This window comes from Pholcus phalangioides, unplaced genomic scaffold, assembly GCF_987345545.1.
Source record: "Pholcus phalangioides strain wild (caught in Gottingen) unplaced genomic scaffold, Ppha-v1.0 ptg000009l_1, whole genome shotgun sequence".
In the NCBI taxonomy this organism is placed as follows: Eukaryota; Metazoa; Arthropoda; class Arachnida; order Araneae; family Pholcidae; genus Pholcus; species Pholcus phalangioides.
The window spans coordinates 11,546,524-11,565,376 of NW_028301602.1; the positions used below are offsets into that span (position 1 = coordinate 11,546,524).

General features: G+C 36.3%; 1 protein-coding gene across 1 annotated transcript in view; it reads left to right on the plus strand.

The window, feature by feature from the left end:
* The first annotated feature begins 980 nt into the window (after positions 1-980).
* LOC149081760 (serine/threonine-protein kinase 26-like) overlaps positions 981-18,853 on the plus strand; it is a 38,027-nt gene continuing 20,154 nt past the window's right edge. Inside the window, exons 1-3 of the mRNA XM_089237185.1 lie at positions 981-1,268; positions 6,319-6,384; positions 9,366-9,452. Of these exons, the coding sequence (XP_089093311.1) occupies positions 6,370-6,384; positions 9,366-9,452 (102 nt within the window). The 5' untranslated portion in view covers positions 981-1,268; positions 6,319-6,369. The remainder of the gene's footprint in view (positions 1,269-6,318; positions 6,385-9,365; positions 9,453-18,853) is intronic.

An 18,853-nucleotide genomic window follows, 5' to 3' on the forward strand; every position in this document is an offset into this window, starting at 1 on the left:
ACTCCACCTTTAATGCCACCTTAACGCCATGCTCAACCTCCCGTATCTCCGCCCAAAACCTGATAACCCTAAACAGAAACAAACTTCAAGTTAGGTTCACAATGCATGCACGCACAGTTACTGGCATTCTCCGGGTCTTCTTTGACCACCTGCTTACATGGCCGTCTTAAGAGCATCATGGCCCCCGGGCCAAGTGATTTTTCTGAGGCCCTACCGGAAAAATTCTCGAAAAATACAACTACTCATGGGCGGAGATATGGGGAGGGGGGGGGGGCTTGAGGGCATTGCCCCCCCCCCAGCGTCAAAGGTGGATTCGAATGATCTAATGTATGTATATATATGTGAATTGAAATCATCATCATCGTGCCCCCTCAACAATAATGACGTTGCCCCTCCCAGACTTATAAGTCAATCTCCGCCTATGCAACTGTTGTTATTTTTCTGTGGTTTCTGAGTCCCCTCTTCACTTGAGGCCCCCAGGCATAGGTGGAGATAGACTTGGAAGTCTGGGGGGGGGGCACGATGATTATGTCAATTCATATATATTACATTCATACATTAGATCAGTCGACTCCACCTTTGACGCTGGAAAGCAATGCCCCCACTCCCCCGGGCCGCGCCTGGATGGGCCCATGCGTTAAGGCGGCACTGCCTGCTTATATAAAGCAGGCAGTTAATATACCTCTGTTGAGGCAGAGCGTCGCGCCAGGATCTGGTTAGGAGGAGGAAGTGACAAGCAGCTTTGTCCCGTATATGTTTCAATAATATATGGTCAGTTAGTATTCAACAGTGAATGAATTAATAAATTCTCTCTATTTTCGAGAAATAAAATAAAATATACCTAGTTTTCAGTCTAATATCAGTTTCTTCACAAGAAAACGACTCAAATCTTATCATTTAAATAGTATAAAGAAAAAGCTTAAATCGATAAAATCCGTCTCCTCTATCCCTTGTTATGAGCATCTGGTGCCAAACAGTTATTGAATCTCCACCAGCCACCGAGAGAGTGACCCACATTTAAATAGATTACGCTATTACACAATATTTGGTTTGTTTTTAAATAAGTCGATGCCGTCATTTTTCGTGATTGCGAATTCCAATGAGTCAATGTCCAGTTCATGATTTGAAAACAAATGAAACAGTGATCCAAGTCTATGATTGTGAGAGAGAGAAAAAAAAAATCATAATTTTATAAATCATCGTCATCTTGGTTTTTACATTTCGCTGGGAAAGATGTGAAATAAATTGAGCGAGGAGAAGAAATTCAGGTTAGGAAGTTTCGTTTCGAAATTGAAGTGCATTTTATGTTGTTTCTTTTGGCGTTATTTTAATAATCATTGGGCAGGAAACGTTATAATAATGTTGTTTATATGATTGTTTCGGTTTAAATATTGTAAAGTTTGTGTTATATGCTTAGTTATAAAATACAGTAAAACCTCACGACAAAGGTACTCCACGCAGATACAACCAGAGGTGTATTTACAGGAGGGCAGTTTACAAAAAATGATGTAACATGCATGTGAGTGACCAAAACCACTGTACATGCATGCATAGGCGGAGATAGACTTGGAGGTCTGGGGGGGGGGCGGCACGATGTTGATGATGTCAATTCATATATACATTAGATCAGTCGACTCCAGCTTTGGCTCTGGGGGGGGGGGGGGGCGATGCCCCCGTATCTCCGCCCATGCATGCATGTGATTGACAAAAATGCTGTACATGCATGTGAGTGACCAAAACACTGTGCATGCATGTGAGTGACCAAAACACTGTGCATTCATGTGAGTGACCAAAACACTGTGCATGCATGTGAGTGACCAAAATGCCATACATGCATGATTGACCAAAACCACTACACATGCATGTGAGTGACCAAAACGCTGTACATGTATTATTGACCAAAACCACTGTACATGCATGCATAGGCGGAGATAGACTTGGAGGTCTGGGGGGGGGGCGGCACGATGTTGATGATGTCAATTCATATATACATTAGATCAGTCGACTCCAGCTTTGGCTCTGAGGGGGGGGGCGATGCCCCCGTATCTCCGCCCATGCATGCATGTGATTGACAAAAATGCTGTACATGCATGTGAGTGACCAAAACACTGTGCATGCATGTGAGTGACCAAAACACTGTGCATGCATGTGAGTGACCAAAACACTGTGCATGCATGTGAGTGACCAAAATGCCATACATGCATGATTGACCAAAACCACTGCACATGCATGTGAGTGACCAAAATGCTGTACATGCGTGAGTGACCAAAACGCCGTACATTCATGTGATTGATCGAAATGCTGTACATGCACATGAGTGACCAAAACGCCATACATGCATTATTGACCAAAACCACTGTACATGCGCATGAGTAACCGAAACTGCATGCATGTGAGTGACCAAAACACCATACATGCATTATTAACCAAAACCACTGTACATGCATGATTGACCAAAACCACTGCACATGCATGTGATTGACCAAAACCACTGCACATGCATGTGATTGACCAAAACTGTACAAGCCCATGAATGACGAAAGAGTCACCTAAAGTTCGAAGGACTGTGTCTGTGACCAAAGGAGTGGCCTAAAGTGCTGCAAGCATGTGAATGACTAAACGTGTGTAAGCACAGGAGTGACTAAACGAGTGAGTTAAACTAAACTTATCTAAAGAGCTAAGAACCAAGCCAGTTAGTGGCCAAGAGTGACCAAGAAAGTTTTCCAGTATGTGAGTGACCTAGAGCAGTGCCAGTAACCGCTGAAGTATAATCCCTGTTGGCAATGTGTTGACGATTTTTTCTTTGAGAAAAACGCCCAAAAGCATGAGAAGTCGCCAAGAGTGAAACAGAGTGATGCTTTCGGATGTCTTTCTTGCCAAAGAAAAAAAATTGTGTGTGCATGTGCTGACAGACTTCATAAATTCAAATGCCATTGTAATGCCTATTATAATTACTATCAAACTTCTAAAGGTGACATCACCATCAGATGATAACCAATAGTGGAAAAAGAAATAGCTGCCCAGAAAAATAGCAGCCAGGAAAAATAATAATAATGGAAAAAAAAAAATTACAACGAAAGAGAATGGCCAACCATCACCAACTAAGAAGAAAAGCATTGACAGGCTAGAAAAAAAATCGCCAAAAACGTTGCCAAAGAAATAGGGGATTATACTGTATCTGTTCTGCAGTGTTTCTCACCCATGGCCCAGTGCCAAATCCTGACTTCAGTTACACTGGGCCATAAGTGTTTTGCAGTTTCATTTTTTCCTATTAGCTTCTCGTTAGTTGTATGACCAGTCACACGAAAAAGATTTGTCAGGCCGCAGGAATTCCAAAGGTATCCTATGTCGCCACAGTGGTGGTTGGCTAAAATTGGTTTCCTGTGGTTCCCAACTTCAAGGCGCAAATGCAAGCCAATCTCCCCATTAAAAAGTCTCGCCACAGAGAGCAACAGGCCTACACCTATAAATTATTCGATCATTACACTTCACTTATAGTTAGAAAGGCAGGTGGCAGCACTACGCATAACAAGCATTACACAGAAACAAACTTCAGGGTTTGCTACACAAACATACACGTTCCAACATGTATCAATTCATTAGAGGTTCTGCAAAGGAATATGGGTAAGGTGCATGTGTGGTTTAGTAGTAGTAGGCCTTCCAAAGGTTGAGCACCTCTGACGTAAAGAGTGTGCATGCATGGTTGTGAATGAAAGAGCGTCAAAGCAGAATGTGCCAAAATCTGCAACATATATTGAGAACAGTCCGGAAAGCTTTAAGGAAAGTGTTGAGAACTTATCATGCAAATTTTACCATAGAACATTTCCAGGCAGCCGAAGTTTCATTCAAAGCATCGCAAAACATTGACCTTGATAGTGAAGAACCAAGAAAGTGTAAGCATCTGTTCATCCAAAAAGTGATTTAAAGACTGGCATATTTGCAGGAGGGATGTCTTATCAGACTGTAGCCCAGGATGGCGAATTTGAGAAATGAATGATCAAGAAAATATAACTAGAATGAGAGTAGAGGGTGGTAAAATTAACTTAGCTCACAAGCAGCAAAATCACATATCCGCCTTTGGATGCAACGCATCCCTCTACAACAATATTTAAACATTTTAAACTGATTCCTTTTGATATAATGATAATTCCTCTATGACAATATTCTTTCGTTGTCCACAGAGTATCATAATATCGAGACTTGGAATCATGGAGCAAGAATCATGGCATTATATTATCATTTACCCCAAAGCAGAATATTCTGAAACCTGTGTAGAACAATCAGTGTTACTACAAAACCATACACGTACCTCGTCCATATTCCTCTGAGGAACTTTAATAAATTAGTACATGTTGGAATGTGCATAGGCGTATGCATAATTTTCTCGAGGGAGGGGGGGGGGGGTTCAGATTTTTTTCCCTTCTGAGGGGGTTTACTTTTTCTTGAAAAATAACGCTACGACCTTGGCTCAGGGGGTTAGAACCCCAACCCCCCCCCCCCCTTTTGCATATGCCAATACATGTACGTGTTATGAACCTGATGTGAAGTTTGTTTCTTTGGTATGCTTGTTATGTGTTCAAGTAGTGCCGCCAATCGGTGCTACTGCAGAACAATTTTAAGAAAGGTGTAGAAAACACTACTATGTATTTTTACCGCAGTACATTTCCAGTCAGCCAAAGGAGCTCGTTGCCGAACAATGTAAAATATCCTGCTTTGGAGACCCCAAAGCTTAACAAAGTGGGGGAAAGAAAATTAGACACCAGCCAGGGCTGGAAATATATATTTCCTGACATGCTGGGTGTATGTAAAAATCTTACCAGGCATGCATTTTCAGCCATATCAGGGGGTATGTAGGTTTTAAAATTTCAACGGTTTCATTTTTTATCAGTAATAATGCAAGTGTTCCTACGCACATCAGGCACAGATCCAGAGGAGTTGGTGATTAGGACCCTTCCATAAGCCAGAGAAAATCAATACCCATAAAACAGGTCTTGACAAATCAATTTTAGGCCAATTTCTTAGAAGCCAAGCATGTCATTTTGCTCAAGAAAAATTGTCGTAAATAATGTTTTCTTTTACTCTTTTCCCATGTTAACCCTTTAAATGGCATAGTGAAAATTGTTAAATCTTCTTTAAAATGGCATATCTTTTTTTAATTAGATAGGCTTTTTCCTCTTTTTCTCCTATTTTCAGCAAGTGGGAAGCAAGGGGGTGGGGGGTATAAGGAAGAGTGTTACATTGAGAAATCAACTTCGCAAAATATCTTTGCCTGTTAATGCTGAAATAAGTAGCTTTCAAGGAGACTAGATATCTCGTCAATGCCTCTTTAGGGGTAAAAAGATGAAATCTGAAAATTTTGTGTTGCCTTTAGATTCCAATTTAGCAACCACAATTTTAACAATTTTAGCCACGCCAATAGCTATTTTCTAGTTGCCTGGGATTTGTCCAGCCCTGCCATAAAATATATTCAATTCTTTGAATCTAAACAATTAGTTGCCCCTCCTGACTCATCAGCCTGGATCCGTGTCGCACGCAGACACACGTGTGAAATTCCACAGAAAACTTTATTAGGCAGTCATGATACAGAGGTGTAGACAACTATTTTTTAATAAATTTTTTGTGGCTCCTGGTATTTTTCAGTCTGACATTTTTAAATTGGGCCCCAGAGGATCATTGGTGAGTGATACGACATCTGATCAAATGAGAATCTAAGGTTGAATCGATGATGGTTGAGATATCTTTGGTTGAGTGCTTGTATGATATCAGTAGTAGAATACTATGAATAACTTTTACACACATTCATGAAAAAATTACATTTAAATACCCACTTCATCAAATTAGTGTTGGACACTATCTGAAGCAATATTTTTTGTGATCATGTGCATTTTCTTTAAAGCAGGACTACACAAATCCCATGTAAATGAAAAATTAAAATTTCTATTTGTGATTTGTAAATTCAAGTCTAAGGACCATACAATAGTTTTTGGACATTTTTGTTTGCATTATCCTTGTATGAAAAAGAAAAAGGAGCCACCAAGTCTCCCGAACAGTTCAGAAATAAAATGTTTTGGACCATTTCCCCTTGTGGAGTAATAATATACATATTTAGCTTCTACGAAATTTGGAGGCTAATTCTTCTTTCTTTTTTATTTGTCAAGCCTAGATTTAAAGGAAATTCATTTTTTTATTAACTGAAATATTTCACGATTTATTACTTGTAGTCTATTGTAGTAACTATAGAAATTGAGTGATAACTACTCACATACTTTTATTATTCACATGCTTTTTATCTTAATAAGAACTTGTTATTTCTTACAGATCTTGAACAAGAATAAAGAGCAACTTATGAAATTATAAAACATTTTTCGGATGGCATACAATGAGGTGAAAAGAAATTTTTCAATATATTCAGGGTTTCTATAATTAAAATGGGCATGTTCTTTCTGAGCTGTCTTACGACCCTCTATGGTTCACCCCCCTTCCCCCATAAAAATGTATTGAAAAAAAAAAGATGTGAATTGATGCTCTTAACAATATTTTCAATTTAAACATCAGCACAGCAAGAGATACAGAAAAACTGGCTAATTTTGTAGCAATACTGATTTTTGGAAAAATCTCATCTCTGCAAAAAATATCCCGGGTCCCTCGAATGCCGGTCGAGTGCTCTACCAACTAAGCTATAGTGACAGATAGAATATTTAATTAATGGAGAACATATACAGTAAAACCTGTCTTCAACGTAATCGCAAGGGACCGTGATTTTTTTTCCCGTTGAACACACAGGTTTCGCTTAATAAAGGTTCAATTGCCATATAATGTGTAAAATTATGTAACGATCTCATGTGTGATTGAAATAAAATAAAAATAAATTGATTTAAGATAAAGTAAATAATTTAAATATATATAAAATAAATAATTAGTCTATAATTACTACACACTGTATTTAGGTTTTGACAGCATTTGTATAAAATTCTGACCTACACTATTTCTTTTAAATTAATGACATTTATACATCCTTTTTAACTTCATGGACCCCAGGGCCATGTAATTTTTCTGAGGCCCTACCTGGAAAATTATTGAAAAATTCAACTACCGCTCGTTTTTCTGAGGCTCCCCTTCTCTTGAGTGCCCGGGTGGGCCCATGCATTAAGACGGCACTGGTGTCAGGTTCAATTTATACATTATCGTCTATGTTTATTTAATCCTCAGCATCAGCCGTAACTAAGAGTTTTGTGATGAAAGAGAGAAATAGAGCAACATCATTTTACCGCCCCTACCACTGTAATATTTAATGATTTTATAACAGTGTTTTTGTCGCCACCTAACATTTTCTACCCCTTGAATTTTGCCACCAGGGCAGTTGCCTTTTGCCTCTCCTCTCTCTAATTCTGACCCTGCTCAGCCTTGCAATCACGAAATGTACACAGAGTTTGCATACAATTTTGTAACTCTTGCATATCATTTTGAAATTCAACCGTTATACTGATTTCTTCTGTAAAAACCTGCTTTTCCAAAAAATTTTGTTGCAATTTCAGAAAGCAACTGCTTTATTACATATGGCTTATTAAAACCACGGCATCAAGTACAGAAACAAACTGACATTTGCAAGCATAGATTGCTTAAAAAATTTCAATGGATCACTTTAACATTTTGTATGATCCTTTAGTCTATTGGTCACCGAACACTCGCTGCGTTTGTGTGAAATTTTCCATTAAAGGGTACAATTTTCCTTTCCATTTCTACGTTAGACAGGTTACGTTTAATCCAGTTTTTTTTAGTGTGTATTTTGGCATTGAAATCACGGGACCACAATTTTTTTCTGTTGAAGACAGGTTTCTGCTTGATACAGGTTCTGTTAAGGACAGGTTTTACTGTATACCATGAATGGTACCGTACATGGTCGGTGGCAGCAATCAGCTCTGCCCCTATCCAGTCCTGGTAGGGACAGAGAGAAAATTTTTCTGAAAATCAGTATCTCTACAAAATTGACCAGTTTTTCTGTATATCTTGTATTAACATCTTTCTCAAAATATCAGCACATCAATTTAATTAATTAGAGTGGACATTTTATTAGTTGAAATATTTAATTAAGGGTAAAATATACAGTTTGCCTTGATTTTAATGTTATCTTATTAACAGATAATAGCTTGTTAAAAGTTGCAAAGTTTTGAATTGTTTTTTACCTTGAATTTAATTTCCAATTCCCTCAATTCGGTGCAATTTTATAAATCTGAACATGTAAAATTTTATCAGCTCTCAGAAACTGACACCAACTACTCATCAGAGAATGATTAAAATTTGGGAATGTGTCTTATTGAAGGGGGATGAAAAGAATTTTAAAAGTCCATTCGAAGACCAAAAATATCCACAGAGCTTTTAGTTGGAAATCCCTGCGTTCATATAAAAGAGTTCTAAGAGACTAAAGTTGTACTTGCAAACTCAGTGACATACTCTTTAGTAAGGGAATGGTTCTGCTGGAGATGCTTAGATACCCTGCCATGATGATCGAGCAATCTGTCTCAGGCTACACAGGAAAAATTATTTTGCACAACAGTTTGCATGGAAAACAGCCTTTAGTGGTGAGCGTTGGAATAATTTTTTTATGCAAAATTTAACACAATATCCATTTTCACAGTTGAAAAAAAAATGAGGTGTGTGTTAGATTCACATACAGGGTGTTCTGTTAATGTATAAAACACTCAGAAGCAATTAGTAAGCATCAAGAGGAGCAAAAATTGCAATTGAACATGGTGTTGCAAACCACATTGAGAGGGTTAAAATCACAAAAAACGCATACAGGCTCTATGTCCAGAGGAGATGAAAGGTTGTGGTCTCAATCCGTGTGACTTTTTCCTATGGGGTCACCTTAAATTGCTCGTTTATGCAATGCCTGTGGATACACCAGAGGATCTCATAGCGCAGATTGTCGTCGCTGTGGCAGACATCAAAAGCAAACCAGGTATCTTCGAGCACATCCGGGAATCATTTTTATGTCATTATAAACTGTGCAATGACATCAGAGGCAGCCACTTCCAACAACTCTTGTAATAATTAATCAAATAAATCTTTTTTTTATTATTGTACTTTTTTGTTGTTCCAGCGTGACGTCGAAACCTGCATGCATTTTTTGCGATTTTCACCCTCTCAACGTGGTTTGTGACACCATGTTCCACATTAATTTTTGTTCCTCTTGTCATCTACTAACAACCGTCTGAGTTTGTCAGTTCATTAACATAACACCCTATATATACAACACATAAAAAATCCACTATTTTGCAATCATTGACTTCTTTATATGAATTCCAATTTTCACTTTGCTAGTTTCCCTGCTTTGATGTTTTGATTTTTTATTTCAATTTATATAGAACCACTCTTTATTTTCCAAGACTGGAAAACCATCCCAACAACTTCAACAAGCTCCTCAACAGCTTGAGAGAAAAGATAATGAAAAGGTATATTGATTTTTTTTCTAAGCTTCAATTTGCGTGTAAAATTTCATTTGAGAACTTGTATTTTTTGATCGATTGAGTGTTTTTATGGTAGATGTAAGAAATATTGTAAAATTCTGGGGTTTTTTTATTTTGTTAAATATTTGGACATCCATACATAAAGTGTGTAAGTTATACAGTGTGCCTGGGCTAGAGGTGCTCAAAAGCAATGACTTGTATTGAGAGAACCACCCATGATTAGTTATGAATTGAAGGTTCAAAATGGTAAATGCTGTAAGTGCCAAAAAAATTAAAATAATAGTTTTTTACATTGAAGTGTCAAATAAACCATATTGTCAACATGAAAAGCACCTGATTTCTAAGTGGTTCAAAAGAGCATGTTAAAAGTTTGTAAATGTCCAAACAGGCTGCAAAACCATTTTTTGCGATTTCCCAACATTTTCCCGTTTGGTTCTTACAGTGTTTACCACTTTCACCCTTCAATTTTAGTTGTACAATCGAATCCTGTTATAATGAACTTCAAGAAACTGGAGAAATCACTTCATAATAACAAAATTTTGTTATAAAAGAATTCCAGATTATATCACATTGTTTCTATGTAAACTTATTTGGAGATCGGAAAAGTTTTTGTTAAAACGAGATTAGCACTATAACAGTATTCATTAAAACGGAAATCGACTGTATTGAAAAGGCCAACTTCTCAAGAGTTTATTTTCAGGTTAATAAAGTGCAATGTGAGCACCATTGATGGCTCTACACATGTCCAAACTCCAAACTGTACTCTATCTCTGGCCAAGTGGTATTTGAGATACAATAAAACCTCTCTTTTGTGGACACCAATGGGACAAAAAAATTTGTTTGTAAAAGAAGAGTGACTGTTAATCAGGGGTTTGAAATGCATATTTGTATTTTACAATGGGAAATTATTAGTTGGCTGTGAAAGAGGGGTGAACGCATCTGAGGGATATCCATTAAGAGGGGGTTTTACTGTATTATTAATTCAATCACTGCAGAGATACGCAGTTGATACAGATGTGGGAGACTCCACATTCCATTCAGCTCATACTTTTCTCAGTATAGGCCATTACCTTTGAATACCTTTAGCCTGGGCATCATCAATCTTTGGTATCCCAAGAAGGCAATTTTGCCCATTGCTCTGGCACCAACTAGTATAACACGAATTATATGTCATGTAAATGTGAAGTATATTTCTGTGGGGGTTTCTCAGATGTTTTTGCAACAGCGGGGGGAATGAAAGGCATGATAGCTGTTACCATTCTGTTGAATACTAGACCCGGTAAGTTGACACATTAAGATACCTGCAAACAATATCGGTCATATATAAGTAAATGAGGAAGCTATTCCTATCTGGGGATATGGCTGGAAACTCAACATGAAGTTATTGAAAAATAACACATGGAGAGTTAGACTCAGAGTAGAGAATTGATAGGCCCTACTCGGCATAAGATCAGGTGCTTAGTATAATTGATAAAATTTACCATGTTATTCCAAAGCAGAATATTTTGCATTGTTCTGCAATGAACCCTCAACTGACTTGAAATGTTCTTCAGTAAAAATTCCCATAATAGTGTTTTCTACACCTTTCTTATAATTCCTATGGATTTTCTGCAGCAGCACTGATTTTTCTGCAACATACATCATAGATTTTGGAATATTCTGCTTTTGCTGCTAAGTTGCAAATGCTGGCTACATTTCTTACTACAACTTAGTATCACCTGATGATCACCAAAGTAGTTCCTTCTTGGGATAGAGAATGCAGTGCATTGTTCTAAGTAGTAAAGTTTCTGCGTCTTCTCCACACACAGGACAGATAGACGAATCTGTATAGTCACAGTTGTGTAGATGTCTCACCAAATTAACAAGACTGGTGATTATTTGTATAACCCAGAAATTCGTTTCTTATTCAGTGAAATAAGTTTTTTGGCAATATTTGGTGGGGTTTAGCCAGTCATATTGTATATTACAGTTGATACTCATTTTTATGAACCTGTGCAAACTTGTAAAATTGTTTGTAAATGGGGAAAGACGTTTAAAAGTATAGTATACTGTTTGGGACCAAAAAATTAGTTCGTGAAAAGGAAGTTCATGAATTGTGGGTTCGTAAAATCAAGAGTTGACTTTATAGCAATCAATCAAATTGTATAAATTTTACTGTCTCTGTCCTATTTTGCTCAGTAGAAAAGAAATTAAAAATCTTCATTTCTAAACTTCATTATCAGTCATAAGCAATCTATCTCAATTGATTTTTTTTAATCAATATGAATTTGATGTTTCAAGTCATTTTAAACAATAGTTCAAATAAATAATGAATAAAATAAATTTCTCATCATTTATTTTTAAACTTAGATTCTAAGTGAGAAAATTTTGGTAATTAGCCTGTTAAACTTATTACTTTTTCCATGCCAGAAGCTGATTTATGATACAATATGTCTTAAAAAATTCATTGGAATCCATGATTTGAATGGTTAAATCTGTGCATACTGAACACCAGGGTTTAACAAATCAAAAATAATTGAGGTGCTGCTCATATTTCTTCAGAGCCAAACATTTTTTTCCAAGAAAAACAGTAAAAAATAATTTGTTTTTCCTGCTTTACTTGGCAACTCTTTTCTGTGTTGGTAGACATGCTGATCCAAAAAATGTATGTTATTCTCAGACTCCAATTTGGTAATCAAACATAGAAAATTTTAGATGGCAATACCACTTTTCTAGTTACCATGGCAACCGGAAACCTGGGATTTGTCAAGCTTGGCTGAACACTAACACTAAACTTGAAAGACACATGTTTTATTCAAATTGTTTTTCCTGTGGATATTTAAAATATAGAAAATATATCTGTTGAGATAGTGTGTCATAGATCTGGTTGTGGATATCTTTTTAGAAATGCTTGTGCTGTTAATTTCCCTTGCATTTAAATGCATGCCATAAAGATTTAATGTGCAGTGAAATTCTCAGTAAGGAACGCACGTGATACGAGATTTTTTTGTGCCTTAAATGAAAAAAAAATGAAAATTTATGTAATAAAGAGAGAAATTTGGCATGGGACATAATGTAAATGTTTTCAGCCATTTTTCTCTAGGGAAAAAAATATGTTTAGCTCCTAAGAAATTTAAGCCAGTGCTTAAATTTTTTTTCAATTCCTTAAGCCTGGGTTTATAGGACATTAGATTCTTCAAGAAACACAATTTAATCATCTGGCAAAATATATCGATACTGTTTAATAGACAACTTCAAAACATTTTTCTATATATATGAACGATTAATTAGCGAACCAAGTTGAGATCTTTGCTGTCCCCAGAATTCGGAAAAACCTGTTGGCTCTATGAACAATTTTAATAGCTCTTATACTATGTGTGTATTGGTTACTGCCAAAGAATTTTGGCCACAGTCCGATTTCCAAAAATGATTTGGGTATTGGCCGAAGTGGCCAATTCCCGAAGTTGCCGGACATCCCTGGCTAAAGTTTGATGTGATGATGTAAGATGGTTCAGTAGGGGCCAAATCCATTTATTTTATCGCCAACCACGTTGGCGTTGAAATAAGTGGCTGTATATTTAAATATTCATGGCCATATATATTAGCTGTATTAGATTAGCTCTATGTGGCAAGAGAAAGAAACTATAAAAATAAAATTTCTGACGGTTTTTTCTGTATAATTTTGAAGAAAAAATAATTACCACTTCATGACCGGTTTGATGGGTTGCCATAGCTAACGTGGTCATAAAATTACCACGAAAAAATATGCCAACTTGGCGATGACCTGGATGTTATCGGACTTTGGCCAGGGCTCTCTGGCCACTTCTCGAACTTGTTGGTCAAAGCCCGGAATGTGGATAGCGGCCAGGTCAATTTAGGGCTTTGGCAGTAACATGTATATAAGTTATGTTTAGCACAAAGAGCTGTCTTTTGGAATGTCATAAAAAAATATTTATAAAGAAAGTGTTTGTGTGTTGTTTCAGTTGGTATTCCAAAAATGATAACCAGAGTGCCAATGTACGAGTAGCTTCCTGAGTGATAAAGTGTCCACAATGAAGTTAAAAAAAAAGCTTGTTTTGATGAAAACTAATATTCCATAGTCTCTTAGCGAGATTATTGAGCCAACAACAGCTTTAAATATTTTGAGGGTTTTATTATTTTGTAGTCTAAAGCAGCGGTTCTCAACCCTGAGGAGTGCAACAACTCTGTGTGCACTCCTCAGGGGCTCCGCGGCCGCCCGAGGAAAATAAAAAATAGTAAATTTGAAAAAATAATTAGAAATACTTTCAAAGGATAAAAATAAATCAACTTTGAATAAATAAAAAATAGACCTACAGGCTCCATGAGTCAAAAAAGGTTGAGAACCGCTGGTCTAAAAAATAATCCAGTTTCATAGGCAATAAAAATGTATAGAATGTGTTTGTTACATCAGCTCAAACATCTTTTAGTTTCTCAATCAAACTTTCAGTTTGTTTAAAATCAATGAATTTTTTTTGATCTCACATAGTTTTGAGTAACAAGTTATGACTGAACTTGAACTTTTTTCAAGCCATCTGTTTGAACCTTTTGTCCTAGATTTCCAACAATTTCTTGTAAAACTACTCCACTAAAAAAAAGTTTAGGTTTTCTTCTTATTTAGCCAAACCAAACTAACATGATTGATTCAAATTTTAAAGCTTTTCCTTTTATTTTTTTTTTTTTTCTACTAAAATTATGTTGAGCCCATCATTTTTACAAAAAAAAAATAATGACAGCTGTAGGATATTTCAGGGTTGGTAAAAAAACCAAAAAACCGGGTTTTTTTGGTTTAAACCGGTTTTTTGTTTTAAATAGTATCAACATTAAAAACAATGAAATTTCTGAAAAATCATTCCCACTTCCAATAATTAACTAAAATAAAATGTTTATTAATGTAATTAACACTATTCCCATGCTAATTAAATCAATAAATATTTATTACATTTTAACAAAAACCAACTTTTGCAATTTAATTATTTTTTGCTTAACTCAATGGATTACTGTGTGTTTGAAAATTCTTTTAATGTTATTATTAACCATATAGTATATAAAGGTTTTTCTCCAGTTACTTTCAGGAAACTTAATTAGGAAGCTATTTTGAAAAAAGTAATAAAAATTGGGTGAATATAATGTATTTAATGAAGCATAAATAATGCAGATTAATTAGCAATGATTTACGATATACAGGGTGATTATAACTAAGGTTCTGATTTCAAAACACTGTAAAAAAAGAACGATTGTCAGAATGACTTGCAAATTGACATGAATATTCCTGAAAAAATTCAATTTTATTTGATAAAGGGGAAAAAATACTTAAAAATGTAAAATTAATGACATCATCCAACATGTGGGAAATTTGCTCGCAGAATGGAAACGATAGCCAGTCATGGCAAAATGATACCTTAATTATAGCATTCACGATTTCATAATTCATGGAAACATCACAAAAAATGAAGTAATTGAACAAATAACTACAACTTACTTAAAAAATGTTAAATATGTTGTCCACCGCGTGTTCTGGCTATGAGGTTGAAAGCACAAAAATTCTTGTTCGACAACAGAATCAGAGTATGCCATGGTCATAATGTGGATGTGCTTGCAATTCAGCTTTATTAAACCAAACGCGCACCCTTTCCCATCCCATTAATATTCCTGAAGAACTTCTAACATATAGGGAATGTGCTGGAGATTGCAATTCACCAAAGTTTGCAATCTGACCACTGTTTATAGCATTTTGAGGTACCCCCACAGCCAGAAGTTGCAAGGGTTAAGGTGCATCCTGTCAAAATGGGTCTTCAGCAGCTGCTTTGCTGGTATTGCAATGTGCATCTTGATGATAGAAGTTCTATCCACCCACTGATGCTGTGGAAGTGCTGAAATGATGTGGTTGCACAAAATAGATTATACTGCTGGCCAAGTACAGCATCATCTACTTGATAATTTTGCACTTTTTTCTTTTGCGAAATAAACGTCCATTGCTTCAGGAGTATCCATGCAAATTTTCAAATCATTCTGATCAGTACTTATTGTATAGTTTTGGAATCAAAACTTAAATCATAATCACCTTGTATATAGCTGATTATTTTTCATAAATCTGTTATTATCACAAAAAATGAGTAACTTTGCCTGGTTTTAATTTATACAAAAATTGCCACGTTTTTAAGACAAATAAAATTCAACTGGTCGAATGGTCGACGCGTTTCGGCTCTTCAATGGAGAGCCGTCATCAGGACCTCGTGGTCAGAACGAAACGCGTCGACCATTCGACCAGTTGAATTTATTTGTCTTAAAAACGTGGCAATTTTTGTATAAATCTGTTATTACTATACAGTAGAACCTTGATTAACTGGGCTTAACAGTGTGTGTGTGAAAGTATAAAAAAAACGATTGAATATATATATATTCAATATTCTGCCCACTTTTATGAGACTTTTTGAAAAAAACCACTTGTAAAATCTTATGCATTTGAAGATATACCATCAGAATGTACCCCAAGGATATAAAATGTGGTAAAAATGAAACCTTTTGCTAATAATGAACCAATATGATATTTTTCAAGGGAAAAAAAAGATATTTAGGCAACTTTTATTTGATTTTTTGAAAAAAACCAAAGTGGTTTTTTTTCCAAGTGGTTTTTTTAAAAAAACCACTTGGTTAAAACCAAGGTTTAAACCAACGTGGTTTAAACCAAACAACCCTGGATTTTATGCCACTTCTTGCAAAACAAATTCTATGATCCAGTTACCCACTTCAAGTTCAAGTGCTTGATTCCAAAATGTAAAATCTAAAACAAGTAGAATTTGGAAATTTTCCAACTTTATAGTTTAGTCTGCATAATATGGAAAATTTACTGCAGCAACCCTTATTTCATAATTTTAGTTTTCTGAATGTAATTTTCAGTTGAGACTGAAATCTGAAACTTATTTTCTTCAGTAAAAATGTGGAGAAATTCATAAAATTTGCTGCAATCTTTTTAATGACAATTGGTAACGTGCCGTTTTTCACCGTATTTGAGATCCTATTACCCCTTATTTTTCCCAAATTAATATGGTCATCATTGCCATTTGAATGTTTTTTTCGTGAAATTTTTTCTCTACTGCAATTTGTATCAGCCATTTATTACCTCTACCCTTCACCCATTTTAGCCGTAATTAGCGGCACATTTGTTGTAAATGCGTGTCATCCTGTATTTAGGATCGCGATTTCTTGCAATTTCCTTGACGATGGATGTATGGTGATCCTAAGTATGAAGGCACAATTTTTATTTGAGCCCATGCGAATACTGCTAATATCGATTGCAATAGTTGAATAATTTTTCATTCAGTTAAAATTGAATTATGAAGTCTGCCTCTCGTTGGGCATTTTGCCTGTTGTGGCGTTGTATTTGTATTTGCCTGTTGACCACTCATTCCATCGTTGCGGACCATAGGTTGAGAAACGCTGACTGAGGCTGTCTAATACGTATTCAATTCATTTATCAGGATTCCTTGATGGTTCAGAAATTGATACCGCTTTAAGAAGGAAATATCGTCGTCTCCGATTTTTTTCGTGACATTGTCAGAAATTTCGCTCGAAAGACGTCAAAAACGTTTCTTTGATTTCAAAGAGATGCTGACTGTTAAGTGAGCATAACGCACACAAACTTAAGTTTTCTGTAGAGCACTGGTTCTCAAACTTCTATCACCCGCGGTACCCTTGCCCACTTCATGGTTCATCTGCGGCTCCCGAGAATACTTTAGTAGTTATTTTCACTTATAAAAGAACCATTTCGAAGTATAAATAGGCACAGAAATAAATATTTTCAGCTCGCCGCGACGCCCCTGACAAAAGTTGGTGACACCCACTTTGAGAAACACTTCTCGAGAGCATGGGCCACCAAAACACTTAACATTCCAAGCGTTTCAGTCGTACTTTTTCCAAATTTTACGCAAATCTTGAAAATCTAAGCGCACTGCCGTTTTTTTTTTCTCGAAATTGGTAAGGAGGTCCATAAACTTTTCTACTTGCTAGCTAGTATTTCCCACGTGCCATATTTCCACCCATTTGTGGGCTATTTTAGGGCTAAATAGTTTTTTGGTAGACCAAGTATGAATGATAAACACTTGTTCAAGATTGTACCTGTTCTTTGTGCATAAATATCATTACCTTACTACATAGACTTATATGTATTATGTTTCCTTTATCTTCACGTCCTATATCTTACAAAAATTTATTTCGTTGCGGGCCGAATGGTAGTGATTTCAAATGATTCTGATTGGCCTGCAGGCCGAAGTACACTCATGTCCATAAATTAAAGATAATTCAGAACCACACGGAAATCGAAATCCAAAGTAAAAATTTCACCTGTAGAATTATCACGCACATCTGCAAGAATGATATGCAAATTTCAGGAAGCCACCAGATGATGCCGATAGTACGTCACAATGACGAGAGTGTAAGAGGGGGGTATATAAGGAATGGTGGCAAAGAAGTGAAATTGTTCACAAGAGTTCTGTAAGGTGCTCAGTGCCGTAAGCGAACAGTTATGACACAGAGGACGCATGTGGATGATTTTTTACGTGGTAGAATTATCGGCCGCCTGGAGTGTGGGCGTACTGAGATGGAAGTATCCGAGGAACTTGGAATTGCCCAAAGTGTCATCTCTAGGCTTTGGCAACGATTCCAAGATAACGGAAATGTCAGTAGACGTTACAGTACAGGTCGGCCCCGAGTTACAACGCCGAATGAAGACCGGTAATTCTGAAATCATTAAATGGAAAAATTAATGAGGAAAACAATGAGTAAGTGTTTTTCCCTCACCGAAAATACAATATTTTTAGGAGAAAACGTGCTGTTTTTGGAAATGAGTAAATGTTTTTCTTTGTTTTTTTTTCCGACAATACACAACACTTATCCGAAAACCACACCTGTCTTAGATTTTTTTTTTTTGCCATCTTTTTCTGTTGAAAGGCACATATTTTGACGCGTTTTTCTTTTTACACCTACCAATCACAATGCTGTGGTTGACCCACATATGGTGTTGTGCGTGTATTTTCGATGTGGTAAAGTATTCACGACATCCAGTTAAAACAGTTATTCATTTGCTTTCTCCTTGGGGTAATTTTGGATTCAAAACACAATGATTTTTTTGTGTGTGTACGTGTGGATTGCCGAATTTTTCCATTCATGATTCAGTGAAGGGAATTCCATCGTGCTGGTGTGGAAACAAACAAAAGAGAAGGTGCCGGCTACTATTATATCTGGTCTTTTTTCAGTATATGGATACCCTAATTTGCGTAACTTTTTTTTTCTTTCTCGTTATTCTTTTGAAAATGTGTGGTTCGAGATACTCAAGGAAGCGTGACCTGCTTAATCTCTCCTTGGAGATCTGTCGAATGCAATGTCGTCTT